Consider the following 11,401-nt stretch of genomic DNA (forward strand, 5'->3'; position numbering starts at 1 on the left):
GTTTCTTGTGAAGAGATTTCTTTTTTTCGTTCTCTCTGCAGTCTCAAACTCACCCCTCCATAGAGCAAAGAACGCCAAAGACTGGGGGGAGGGAGGGAGGGGCCCCAGGCTGGCTTTCCTCCAAACCGCCACTGCCTAGAATTCCCAGGCGTCTCCCGGTTTCTTTTGCCCCTCAGGGTAGCCTCCCACAGTTACTCCTTCTTTTCTTTCCAGCTGGAGGAGCAGGAAGAGGCTGCCTGGGTCAGCATTAGCAGGATTTCACCCTCCTGTGGGCCCACGGGGGGGGGGGGGGTTGTTGTTGGGGAAACAGAAGCAGGCCAGGGCGGTAGAACCCGAAGCTCGGCTGCTCTCCGGCCATCGTGGAGGCCATCTTGGCCAAAGAAGACCTGGCAACCCCTGAGGAGCCATGGAGGCCTCCGAGGGCCATAAAAGCAGAGGGAGTGGGGGACAGAGAGAGCTGGCGGGGTGGGGTCAGTCAGGTTGGGTCGGGGCCTCGTGGGCGTAACCAGCTCTTTGACGCGCCAGGTCAATAAGCCCTTTGGGAGAGTCCAGATCTGCACGGCGGACATTTCGGAGATCCCCAAGTGCAACTGCAAGCCCTCCGACGAGAACCCCTGCGGCCTCGACTCGGAGTGCCTGAACCGCATGCTGATGTACGAGTGCCACCCGCAGATGTGCCCGGCCGGGGAGCGCTGCCAGAACCAGTGCTTCACCAAGCGCCAGTACCCCGAGACCAAGATCATCCGGACGGAGGGGAAGGGATGGGGCCTGGTCTCCAAGAGGGACATTAAGAAGGTACGGCCCTCGGGGGGCTCAGGGCACCTGGCGGGAGGGGCACAGCCGTGGGAGCCAGGGGTCCTTTTAGGCCTCCTTCCTGTGCTTTTACATCCCATCTTCTCCTCCCCCCCCCCCTCCTTGGTCCTCGACTTACAACAGTTCATCTAGAGACCGATTGAAGTTTCGGCAGGATTGGAAAAAAGGGGACTTAGGGCGCTTTTCACCACTTAGTGACTGTTGTCACTTCTTTCCCCCCTTGGTCATGTGGCCAAAACTCAAAAACACTGGGCAACCGACTTGTTTATGACGGTCGCAGCGTCCCAAGGTGCTGTGATCCCCTTTTCCGACCTTCTGACAAGCAAAACTAACAGGGAACCCAGATTCCGCTTAACAGCCAGGTCACTCATTAAATAACGGCAGTGATTCATTTAACAGCCGAGGCAAGGAAGGTCGCAAAACGGGACAGAACTCGCTTAAAAGATCTCACTTAGCGGCATACATCTTGGGCTCCATTGTGGCCGTAAGTCGAGGACTATCTGTCTATGATGTGAAGCAGGGGTCTCCAACTTCACAAGCTTTGCTGGCTGAGGAACTGTGGGAGTTGAGGTCCACCCGTCTTAAAGTGGCCACGGCTGGAGACCCCCGATATAAAGGCCAGGAAAAAGGGCCTAGGAGAGAGCGCAGAATGGGGGCAGCCTTGGGGACCTGGTTTAAGAAACTGGCCAGGTGTGTGTCCATTGTGCGTAGCCGCCGTGTCTTTCCCTCCGTTGGGCAGCTGTGCTTTTGTGTCGCGCAGGGCGAGTTCGTGAACGAGTACGTGGGCGAGGTGATCGATGAAGGAGAATGCATGGCGAGAATCAAATACGCTCATGAAAACGACATCACACACTTTTACATGCTCACCATCGATAAGGTATGCGCTATTCCAACGTGGCCCGGCTTGGCCTTTGACCTCAAGTCTCCATCCTGGTCTCTATAAACTCTGGGATCCAGAAGCTTTTTCTTCCGCAATCGCAAAGACTCGCATTCTCACGGGGGGGACCTACCTCAGGAGCACCACCAGTCAGCCTACTGATCAACCCCACCTTGGCTTAAGGAGGAGTTTAAATATCTGGGAACAGGTAGCGCTAATATTTCTTGACACCCGATTTTGGGTTGGGATTAACGCTGCCACCCTCTATCCAGGCACCTTAGTGAGAATCCCATTATGCGTGATGGCATCATTCCCTTTTATGTCGGACGTGTATTGGATTGTGCTCCGGATTGAATATTCAGTATTCTTTTGTAGAGGAGAAGGTTGTGTTATAGGATAGCTCTATACCTTTCACCTACCAATGCTTTTGTCCAAAAAAGCTGAAGCTCCAACTTCTTCACCTACTTTGGAAGTAGGATCAAAATGCTTTCTGAATGGACTAATAACTGGGGAGAACCTCAACAATCACACCAAGAGTTTTGCTTGTTTTCTTCACCCTTTTGTATTCCAAGGACTGGAAATACCTAATGGCAGTATCTCTGTCCTCCTTGCTTTTCAAGAAAAGGGCTATCAAGGTTTGTTTTTTTTATAAAATAGAATTCTTTTATTGTCCAAGTGCGACTGGACACACAAGGAATTTGTCTTGGTGTAAAGGCTCTCAGTGTACATAAAAGATAAAACAGGAAGAAACTATTTCTTTGCATTTCCCATTGAAGATGCAAAAAAAATGTCTCTGTGTGATTCTTTCCCCAAGCCAAACCGAAGAATAATTATATTTCTGACACATTTTTCTGTGTTTTCCAAGTATCTTAATTTAGCTAGGTGGTGTGACATTGCTGTGAGGCAACATTAGTCAAATGAGGACTCTTTGGGCTCTAAAATTCTAGGTTTCTCTTGAAGGAGGCGGCTTTCTTGAAGCGGGATAAAATTTACACGGATTACAGGTTTAAGTTTTGTCAAGGAGGAACAACTGTAGCTACTGGCTGCGGGACTCAGTCTCCGTGTGTGTGGAGAGGGTGCTGCCTACCATTAATCGGGGTTTTGCTTGGATCCTTTGGTTTTCCAGGACCGCATCATCGATGCCGGACCAAAGGGGAACTATTCTCGCTTCATGAATCACAGCTGCCAGCCCAACTGTGAGACCCTGAAATGGACGGTGCATGGAGACACCCGCGTGGGCCTGTTTGCCGTCTGCGACATCCCTGCAGGTACCGGCGGCTCTCCTAACCGGGAACGGGATGTTTTATGTCCCCTTAAAAAGAAACCAAACCTGTTCAGGAAGTTTCTTCTGTTGGATGCAGCTGCAACCTCCTCGGAGCTTCTTGCCTGCGCTTAGCTCGCCCTCCGAACATAGCAGAACATCCACAAACAAGATTTTTTAATAAAATTATTTTGTTGCACAAAAGCTGTGCATCTGTGGGGCTTTTTCCAAGCTGATCTTGTCAGTTGGCCAAAACCCAACCACTTCTTCGCTCTGCGATCCAATCTTCCAGGGATGCCTGGAGGCCTTAAAAGTCGGGCAGCCCCCAAATGTCCCCGTCCCCCGGGTTGGACCCTGTTGGACGACCCCTCCCTGGCCTTCGCTCCCACCAGCTGCTCCTTTGCGCTCTTCCCCCTGTGGGAAGGCCAACTTGACCAAGGTTAAACTCCTTACACGCGGCCCTCAACCTGTGACCATATTTGAGCACCCATCTGTTTATTCATTAGTTACTTTAATTAAAATGAATTAGAGTGGGCCCCGTCTGTTTGGCAAGGCCTGGTCTCTTGGTCTCTTCAGTGTCCCTGGCCTTCAGGACCCCAGGGGCTCCGACGAGAGGCACCTCAGGTGTTACCTTTCAGTTGCAGGGTTGGTTTTAAAGAGAGAGAGAGAGAGAGAGAGAATCTTGTCAGACAGAGTTCTGCTTCAAGTCCTTGAAATTTAAGCTTCCAAATCTCCTGTGGGAGGCCGTGGAAACGTTGGGAAAACTCCGCCTCTACCATCTTGTTCCAGTCCAACTCTGGTCTGTGGAGGTTCTCAGGCATCCAGGTCTTGGTTGTCCCAAAGAGGCTTTTTCCGACCCCTTTTTGCCTTTTGAAGGAGCCCCTTTGAGTCATCCAACCACTGCAAATCCAGGTGGGCCTGGATGGTCTTTATGATGGGCTCAGTTGGGTGTGGAAAGCGATTCCTCCCTGCTCGGACAATGAGGCGGTGAATTGAGTGACACCCCTCCCCACAATTCTCTTCTATCTCTTGGTCAAAGAGGTTTGTGTGTCCATCTCAAAGGAGATTTCAAGTCTGAATTCTGTATTTCTCAGCTTTCAAAAGCCAGGCTTTAGGCATTTCCGCTGGAGGGGACAAAATCCTGTGCCTTGCTGTTCACGCCGCCCACAGGTTTATTGGCACAGTTTCGGGGGTCCTACTTTAACCGGCCTCTCTTTGGATCGAGTGGGGAGTGTGTGTGTGTGTGTGTTGTTTTCCCCTCCCTCCTTTCTTCGACATCTTCCTCCATACTCCATCCCGGGGCGAAATGGGAACCTCTTTTGGGAAAGGAGCCAATGTTCCTGTTTTAATGATGGTTACAGTAACAGTTTCTTCTTATTTCCCCCCTCAGGGACAGAATTAACCTTCAATTACAACCTTGACTGCCTCGGCAACGAAAAGACGGTGTGCAAATGTGGGGCTCCAAACTGCAGCGGCTTCCTTGGAGACAGGCCAAAGGTATCTCTCTGCTGGCCCACGGCGGAGCCCTTTAGGGGGCCACCTAAGGCGAGGTCGCTGGGCCAAGGCACCCCCACACGGACTGACTGGGCAGAACGTGCCCAAAATCTGGGACCCTTCACTGCCAATGAAACTGGGCCAAATTTTTAAAAACATTGGAAGATGTTAAAAAAAAAGAATCACCATAAAACAATTTATGACGTAATGCAGGGTGCCATAAAACACTTCCTTTCCTCAACTCCTGATGTTTGACACTGCAGTAGAGGTGGTCTCTGACTTACAGCCACAGTTGAGACCAAGGGTTCTGTTGCTAAGCAAAACAGTCGTTAAGTGAGTTTTGCGACTTCCCAGGCCACCGTTAAGGGGGAATTCCTGCGGTTGTTCAGTGAATCCGGCTTCCCCCATCGTCTTTGCTGGTCAGATGGTTGCAAAAGGGGATCGGGTGATCCCCAGGACACACTGCGACCGTCATAAATACTAGCCAATTGCCAAACATCTGAATTTTGATCACGTGGCCCTTGGGGATGCCGCAACGGTCGTAAGAGTGAAAACCGGTCCTAAGTCTCTTTTGTCACTGTGGCTGTCATTTGGGAATGGCTGTGAGTCGAGGGCCTCTTGCGCTGCTTCGCATGGGGGACGTTCAGGCCAGCTGCCTCTCCAGATCCATCCCAAGTTCCCCGTGAAGGCAGGACGTCAGAAGCGCCGCCATTGTGGAAGAGGGTGAGGGAATCAGGGGAGGAAATGTCTCAGAAAGGATGAGTTTTTTCTAAGGCAGCCTTTGGGTCCAAAATAGGCCTTAGTGGCTTTTTCTAAAAAAAAAAAAATACCAAGAATTGTGTCAAAGGAGACTCTCCGCCCTCCAGGTCTCGGTTGTCCCAAAGGGGCTTTTTTCCCCAAGAGGCAACTGGACTTTCTTGGTTTTTCTTTGAAGACGTTTCACTCCTCATCCAAGAAGCTTCTTCAGCTCTGACTGGATGGTTGGGAAAGGAAGGATCGATACTCCTTGCAGACAAAGCTGGTCACTTGGATCTTTTTGGAGAGAGGACACGGATAAACCTCCAAATGGCCCCAACAACCCTCAGAAAGAATGCAATCAATCGGCTCTTCTGAAAGGAAGACAAATCCTTCCCCACCATCTGGCCAGAGCTGAAGAAGCTTCTGGGATGAGACGTGTCTTCCAAGAAAAACCAAGGAAGCCCAGTTGCCTTCGGAAAAAGCACCTTTGGGACTACCAAGAATTGTGTTTAGGGAGTATTCGGTAATTTAAGTCATCTTCCCGCTGCCCCAGGCAGGTAAGAGTGGGTGATGGTGCCCTTTGGCTGTCCAAAGCTTCTCTTTGGTTCTGCCTTGCGTGGCGGTGGTCAGTCACCAGACTAGGAGCATTTTGCCAGAGCGTTCCAGACAAGTTTTATAATTTGAAATGGCTAAAAACAGAGGGGGGGGGGAGGCTCCTTAGAGACTGCCCTAATCCCCTAATCTGCAAAACAGAAACATGACTATTTTTTTCCATTAAGAATTCATCCTCCAATGCCTCAGAAGAGAAAGGAAAGAAAGGCAAAAGAAGAGCAAAAAGGCGTAAAACAAAAAGCGAAGCCAGGAAAAAAACGGAGGATTACTGCTTCCGCTGCGGAGATGGAGGGCAGCTTGTCCTGTGTGACCGGAAGTCCTGCACCAAGGCCTATCACCTCTCCTGCCTTGACTTGGTAAAACGTCCCTTCGGTGAGTAAGCATTCAGATACGCCTCCACTCCCTAACAAGGATTTTGGACCCCCGAGGATCTTAATCAAACCAATTCCAAGTTTTAAAGGACTTTCCCTTCAGGCGGTCAGGTTAAGCGTTGACTCTGGTGCTTAAAATGCGGCCAGCCATCTCCAGCAGAATTGGTCCACGGCAGAGCAGTGAGAAGCGGGTGGGGTTTTGTTGCGTGACTTGACACGGGAGAACCGTTCAACCTCTTCTGCACGTGTGTTCTCACCCAGCCAGATCAGACCTCAAACCGTGAAGCTCAACCAAGCCGTGTTCACCTGTCTTGGGTCTTTGCTGTTCCAGGGAGAGGGGTGTGGTTTTCCTTGGAAATGATCAGCAGCCGCACTCCTGGGGAGGCTCCAAAGCTAAACTGTACATTGTTAAGCTAATCGTAGTTTATTCAGCGGGAAAGAAATGCCATTAAAGAGGGCCACTCCGGATGCGTAGAGCTTTAAATGCTTTTTTAGATAAAATGCTTGTTTTTCGTCGTCTTTAATCGGTTCTCGTCCACTACTTCAGGGGGATAAAGAATGGGGCACACCGTTCCATTTGGTGGCTGCCATTCCAGTTCCTTCAGGTTAAAGGGAAGGATTCGAGGGGACGTGGAGCCGAGGTCCCGGCACATGTTCCCGCGTTGACCTTTTGTTCTCTCTTTTTTTTCTCTCCTTCCTTTCCACGGCAGGCAAATGGGAATGTCCCTGGCACCACTGCGATGTGTGTGGCAAGCCCTCAGTTTCCTTCTGCCATTTCTGTCCCAATTCCTTCTGCAAGGACCACCAAGAGGAGGCCGTGCTGGAGCGCAACTGGAGCGGACAGTTGTTTTGCCCTGACCACAATGGGGAGAACTTCGCCGAGAAGAAAGCCAGGCGGCCTCCTAGAAAACTCTCTTCCGCCAAATGCAAGCGGCAAAGGAACAAGTGGAAGAGGACATAATATTAAGAGGAACAAACTCGCCCCGCCAACCCCGTTTGCCCAAGGTTGCCTTGTAAATAAGTTGTGAATAGGGTCAGGGAAGGACACACTTTTACACGTCTTGCGCAAGAACTGGGGTTTTTTGGGGGGAGAGCGAGCGATTTTTAAACCCACTGAGCCAACCGGCGGCAGGGCGCCTGCTGCAGCTGCACTGATCATGAACTCTGGCCTGCCAAGTTCAGACGTTTCAGGACAAACCAGGTTTTCTCTCCAGAAATAATGAGAATACTTGAACTGTTAGGAATGGAACAGTTCTTCCCTGCTGCTTCCTCAAGGGAGGCGTGTTGATTTTCGACCAGCGACCCCATGTCTGTGGACAGTCTCGTAGCTTTTGAAATAGTAGCCGCCGCCACTTGGAGGAGTTTTTGGTAGAGGGCCAGAGAGCGAGAGGAGAGAGGGAGGCCTCGATTAGCTCTGGAAGCCCAACGTGGCGAGGAGATCCGTTTGACAGGATCGCATTAAATAAGAAGGGGGGAGGGGAGGGGGGAAAGCGTCATACCATGGCTTTTGATTTTGTTTTGTTGTTTTAATTGTACTGGCATTCTTCTATCAAGACAAGGAAGCAGCAGATCTCTTGAACCCGTGGCCAGCCTTGGTCATCTGTGCCTCAGGTCAACTGTTTTAGTTCCAATAAGCAAAAAGAAAAAAGAAAAATTGCATTACCGGTGTCCTCTTTTAAATGGATATTAAAATATGTGCCCCATTTTTTAGATTGTATTTGCATAATAAAAGTATTTCAAAATCAAACCCATTTGAGGTTTCTTTTGAGAAGTAGACAGGAATCTGCATCAAAACGATTGCTGGAAGCCAAATGGACTCCGGGGTGGCCTTCTCTTCATCCGCCTTTCCTGGCTGGGTTTTTTCTTTTCCAACTTCTGGCTAAAAACGGGATTTGAAGCCCAGGAGAAACCGGCCTTTTGAGTGACCAGGAAGGCAGGCGAAATAAGAGCCGTCCCCGGCATCCTAAGCCGCTTCTCCTTTATGGGAACGTTGTAGGTCTCTTTCTCCATGGGATGCAGGCCGTTCTCTTCACCTGGTTCGCCTTCTTTTGCCTGCTGCTCCTCCCTTCGCACCCCGTTGAACCCTGTCCTGTTCCGTTTGCTGTGCTGATGGGCAGGCATCCCAACTCCTGTATATAAGAGCTCTTCCTTCAGGAGAAAGGAGGGTGGCCCTGCACCCTTGAGGAGTGCTGCAGAGGAGACGTCAGGCAGGAGTAATGCCTCCTAGAGTTCTACGCGTGTCGTGGAGCGGATTCCGGTAAAATCCTTCGGCAAGGTTTCCCGATAGAAGTTGTAGGAGAGCCACGTTACGGTAGGTAAAATGCAGGTGGCCTTTTGAGATTACAAGTTTTGTTTGAAAACCTGAGTTTTTGTGAACTGCATCTCGCACCCTAAAATACCTAGAGGGGTCGAATAGACGCGAGGCTTTCAATGGAATCGGGGGGGACAGAAGAGGCCTTACCGCAATGCTATATTTAAATGTTATTATGCCCGTTGAATTGCCAGCGGTCTCTTGGCAGCAAGCCTTGCCGTTCCCATTCAGCTGGTGGGGTGGAATTGGGCCTAAAGACAATGACCATTTAGTCAGCACATCCCACTTGGGCTGGCACTGGGGAGCCAAGGTCAAGGATGCCAAATAACACCACCACTCGGGCAAGAAGAAAAAAAACGTACTTAGAAAAATCTGAACTTTATTACAGATATTATGCCGAAAATACGTACTCAAGGACATGAGGTTTTGCATTTACATCTGTACAAAAAACAAAATAGATAGAAAACATCTGGCCTGCTCTACTAGATAGGCAACATTTTACAAAACAACATTGCTTGTTTAAAAAAGTACCAGAATTCCAAGGTCTCGGGGCTCAATTCCTAGCCTTGCCTTTTCTCGCCTGTCCCGTCGGTGGCCTGGGGGTTGGGGGGCACGGTGAGGAAATCCCCACTTCTGGGGGGCCCTTTCGCTAACTGGTAGGGCGGGTGGGAGGGAAGGGTGCACGTTTGTTTCAACAATAACTTCCCTTTGCCTGAAGCTGTGGCTGTTGGATATTAGAAGTAATCTTACAGCTGGAATTAGACTCAAAAACCTTTTTTCCCCCCCCCTGGGGAAAAAGATCAGAACGGCGGATAGGACTGGCCGTTCGTCTTTTCCCTCTCGGAATCAGGACGGAGCTCCTTCTAGGCCAAGCATGGCGACACGGAGTAGCCCCGTTCCTTTAGCCTGGGCACCTGCCACGTCCCCTTCCGGCCTGCCTTGCCAGCGCTTCCTTCTAGCCCTTATCCTACAAAGGCCAGGCGCAGGACGAGGGGTCCAAGAAAGTGCGCGTCGCGGAAGTTCTTCCAGGACAGATGCCTCCCTTGGTCTCGATCTACGTACAGTGGGGGCACTTGCCAGCCCAAATGGGATTTTTAAAAACCAGAGGAGGGTTTCCCCAGAGCTTAGGCAAAGACCAAGGGCTGAACCGGAATCTCTTGGAGGACATCCCCCCTGATGGTTTCTGTGTCTCACGGCACCCTTCCTTGCACCGACTCTGAACGAAGACTTCAAACTCAAGTCAGAGCTGCTGGCTGGGCAACCAGGGCAAGCCTCTCCTCCCCCCCGGGGACCATGCAAAACCGCCCTCAAGATATGCCAGCTTCACTCAAGCCGTCTGGACTGTCTTACTGCCTTGAATTCCTCCGAGTGAATTCCACCCCAAGAGCGCATGGACACACCACAGCTTGTAACAGCGGGGAAGGAGGGAGGGAGGACGGCCGCCACTCTGTAGTCCAAGCCCTGCCCCGTTCTGGCCTGTTCAGGTCACGCACCGCTGTGGCCCCCAGCTGGGCTTTTCTTGGCCTCCGTCCCCACCCACTCCCGGTAAATATCCTCTAGAAGGGAGGGGAGGGGACCCTGACTTGAAAGCAGACCCACAAACACCTGCTAGGTGGTATTGCTCCATGTCTCCACAAGGACTCCACAGAAAACTGCAGTCTAACTTCCAACCAGGTTTCTGGACAAAAGATGAATTGTAATCTACTCCAGAAACAGCTAATAATGCCTCTGCATTTGAACACGCTAGGACACGTCACGCTACATGCCAGCCGAAAGGGGGCGGCGGCTTCCAACGCTAAAAGAAGGTAGCCAGGTGGCCTCTTAAAACAACCCAAACAAGCCAGGTTGATGCTGCATGCAACCGACATAATTTGGTAAAAACTAGCCCTGATTGTTCGAAATCCTGCTTCTAGGTTCAGCTCTGGCTGAAATGTTAAATCAAACGAAGCTGCACAAGAATCTCTTCTGAAACCTTTGTGAGGCTTTTCGGATTCTGGTCGGCCTCCTGGGTACAATTTAGAAACAAACACACCTTTCAGGTACGTTAAGACAAAACCTCACAGGCTCCCATCTCCCCTCTTTCTAGCTTAAGATTCTCCAAAGGGGGCTCCTCGGGATTTTGTTTCCAGCTGCAGTTTGGCCAAGCCTTAATCCGTCCCCTCCCAGCCCAAACCGTTTCCCTTGACCTTCAAAACTTAAAAAGAAAATATCCTACCATCTCCCTACAATTCCAATGAACAGAAAGAAATTCTTTATTTGTAACTCTTCCTCCGCATACATGACTAAAACTACTGAGCTGTCAATTCTCAGACTTCAAAGGCTTACCAGGGAATTAAGGAGCCCAGAAACTAAGAAAACCGTTCCAAGCTCGGGAGAGACCTTTGCAATGGTGATGCCCCTGCAATCCACGTCACACCCAGAGATGCCCCTGCAGCCCTAAGGTGACCCACTTAATGCCTTGGAAAAGAGGAATGCAGAAAATGAGCCCTGCGAGACGAACCATCTCAGGTTCACCCTTCAGCGACGGTGCCGCAAAGCAGGGACGGAGGCCTAATTATTGTTGTTATTGTTTTGACTGGCTTCAGCGGGAAGCAGGTTCCGCCAAAAGCTTCACCGGGTGATGACATCCGCCCCATCAGCCTTTCGCACACGCAGCCTGGTCCCCCGTCACACAAGGCGATCCTTGGAATTGGCTACGTCAGCCTGAAGCCCCCCCATCTCAAACTCTCGGAATGTAACCGTTCCGAGAGACGTCGGGAGCCGAAGTTGCTCATCCGCCTTCAACATGAGGGGAGCTCCCTCACACGGGCCGCCCCTGAGCGGGTAAGCTTTGGGGCCGCCCCTTTCCACCGTGTCCGGGTTCAAAGGAAGCCCCTTTCCGTGACTGGTGCACGGACACACACGCGGGGACCGGCTGTTCTCAC

General features: G+C 50.9%; 1 protein-coding gene across 1 annotated transcript in view; it reads left to right on the top strand.

The window, feature by feature from the left end:
- Positions 1-7,907, top strand: part of NSD2 (nuclear receptor binding SET domain protein 2) — a 35,873-nt gene extending 27,966 nt beyond the window's left edge. The window contains exons 18-23 of the mRNA XM_087967622.1: positions 526-795; positions 1,574-1,690; positions 2,817-2,958; positions 4,342-4,448; positions 5,963-6,167; positions 6,877-7,907. Coding sequence (XP_087823748.1) covers positions 526-795; positions 1,574-1,690; positions 2,817-2,958; positions 4,342-4,448; positions 5,963-6,167; positions 6,877-7,127 — 1,092 coding nt within the window. The 3' untranslated portion in view covers positions 7,128-7,907. The remainder of the gene's footprint in view (positions 1-525; positions 796-1,573; positions 1,691-2,816; positions 2,959-4,341; positions 4,449-5,962; positions 6,168-6,876) is intronic.
- The last annotated feature ends 3,494 nt before the right edge of the window (positions 7,908-11,401 follow it).

The sequence above is a fragment of the Notechis scutatus genome, chromosome 5 (genome assembly GCF_049901735.1).
Source record: "Notechis scutatus isolate UNSWTSFEM ecotype Mainland chromosome 5, rNotScu1.2, whole genome shotgun sequence".
NCBI classification, from domain to species: Eukaryota; Metazoa; Chordata; class Lepidosauria; order Squamata; family Elapidae; genus Notechis; species Notechis scutatus.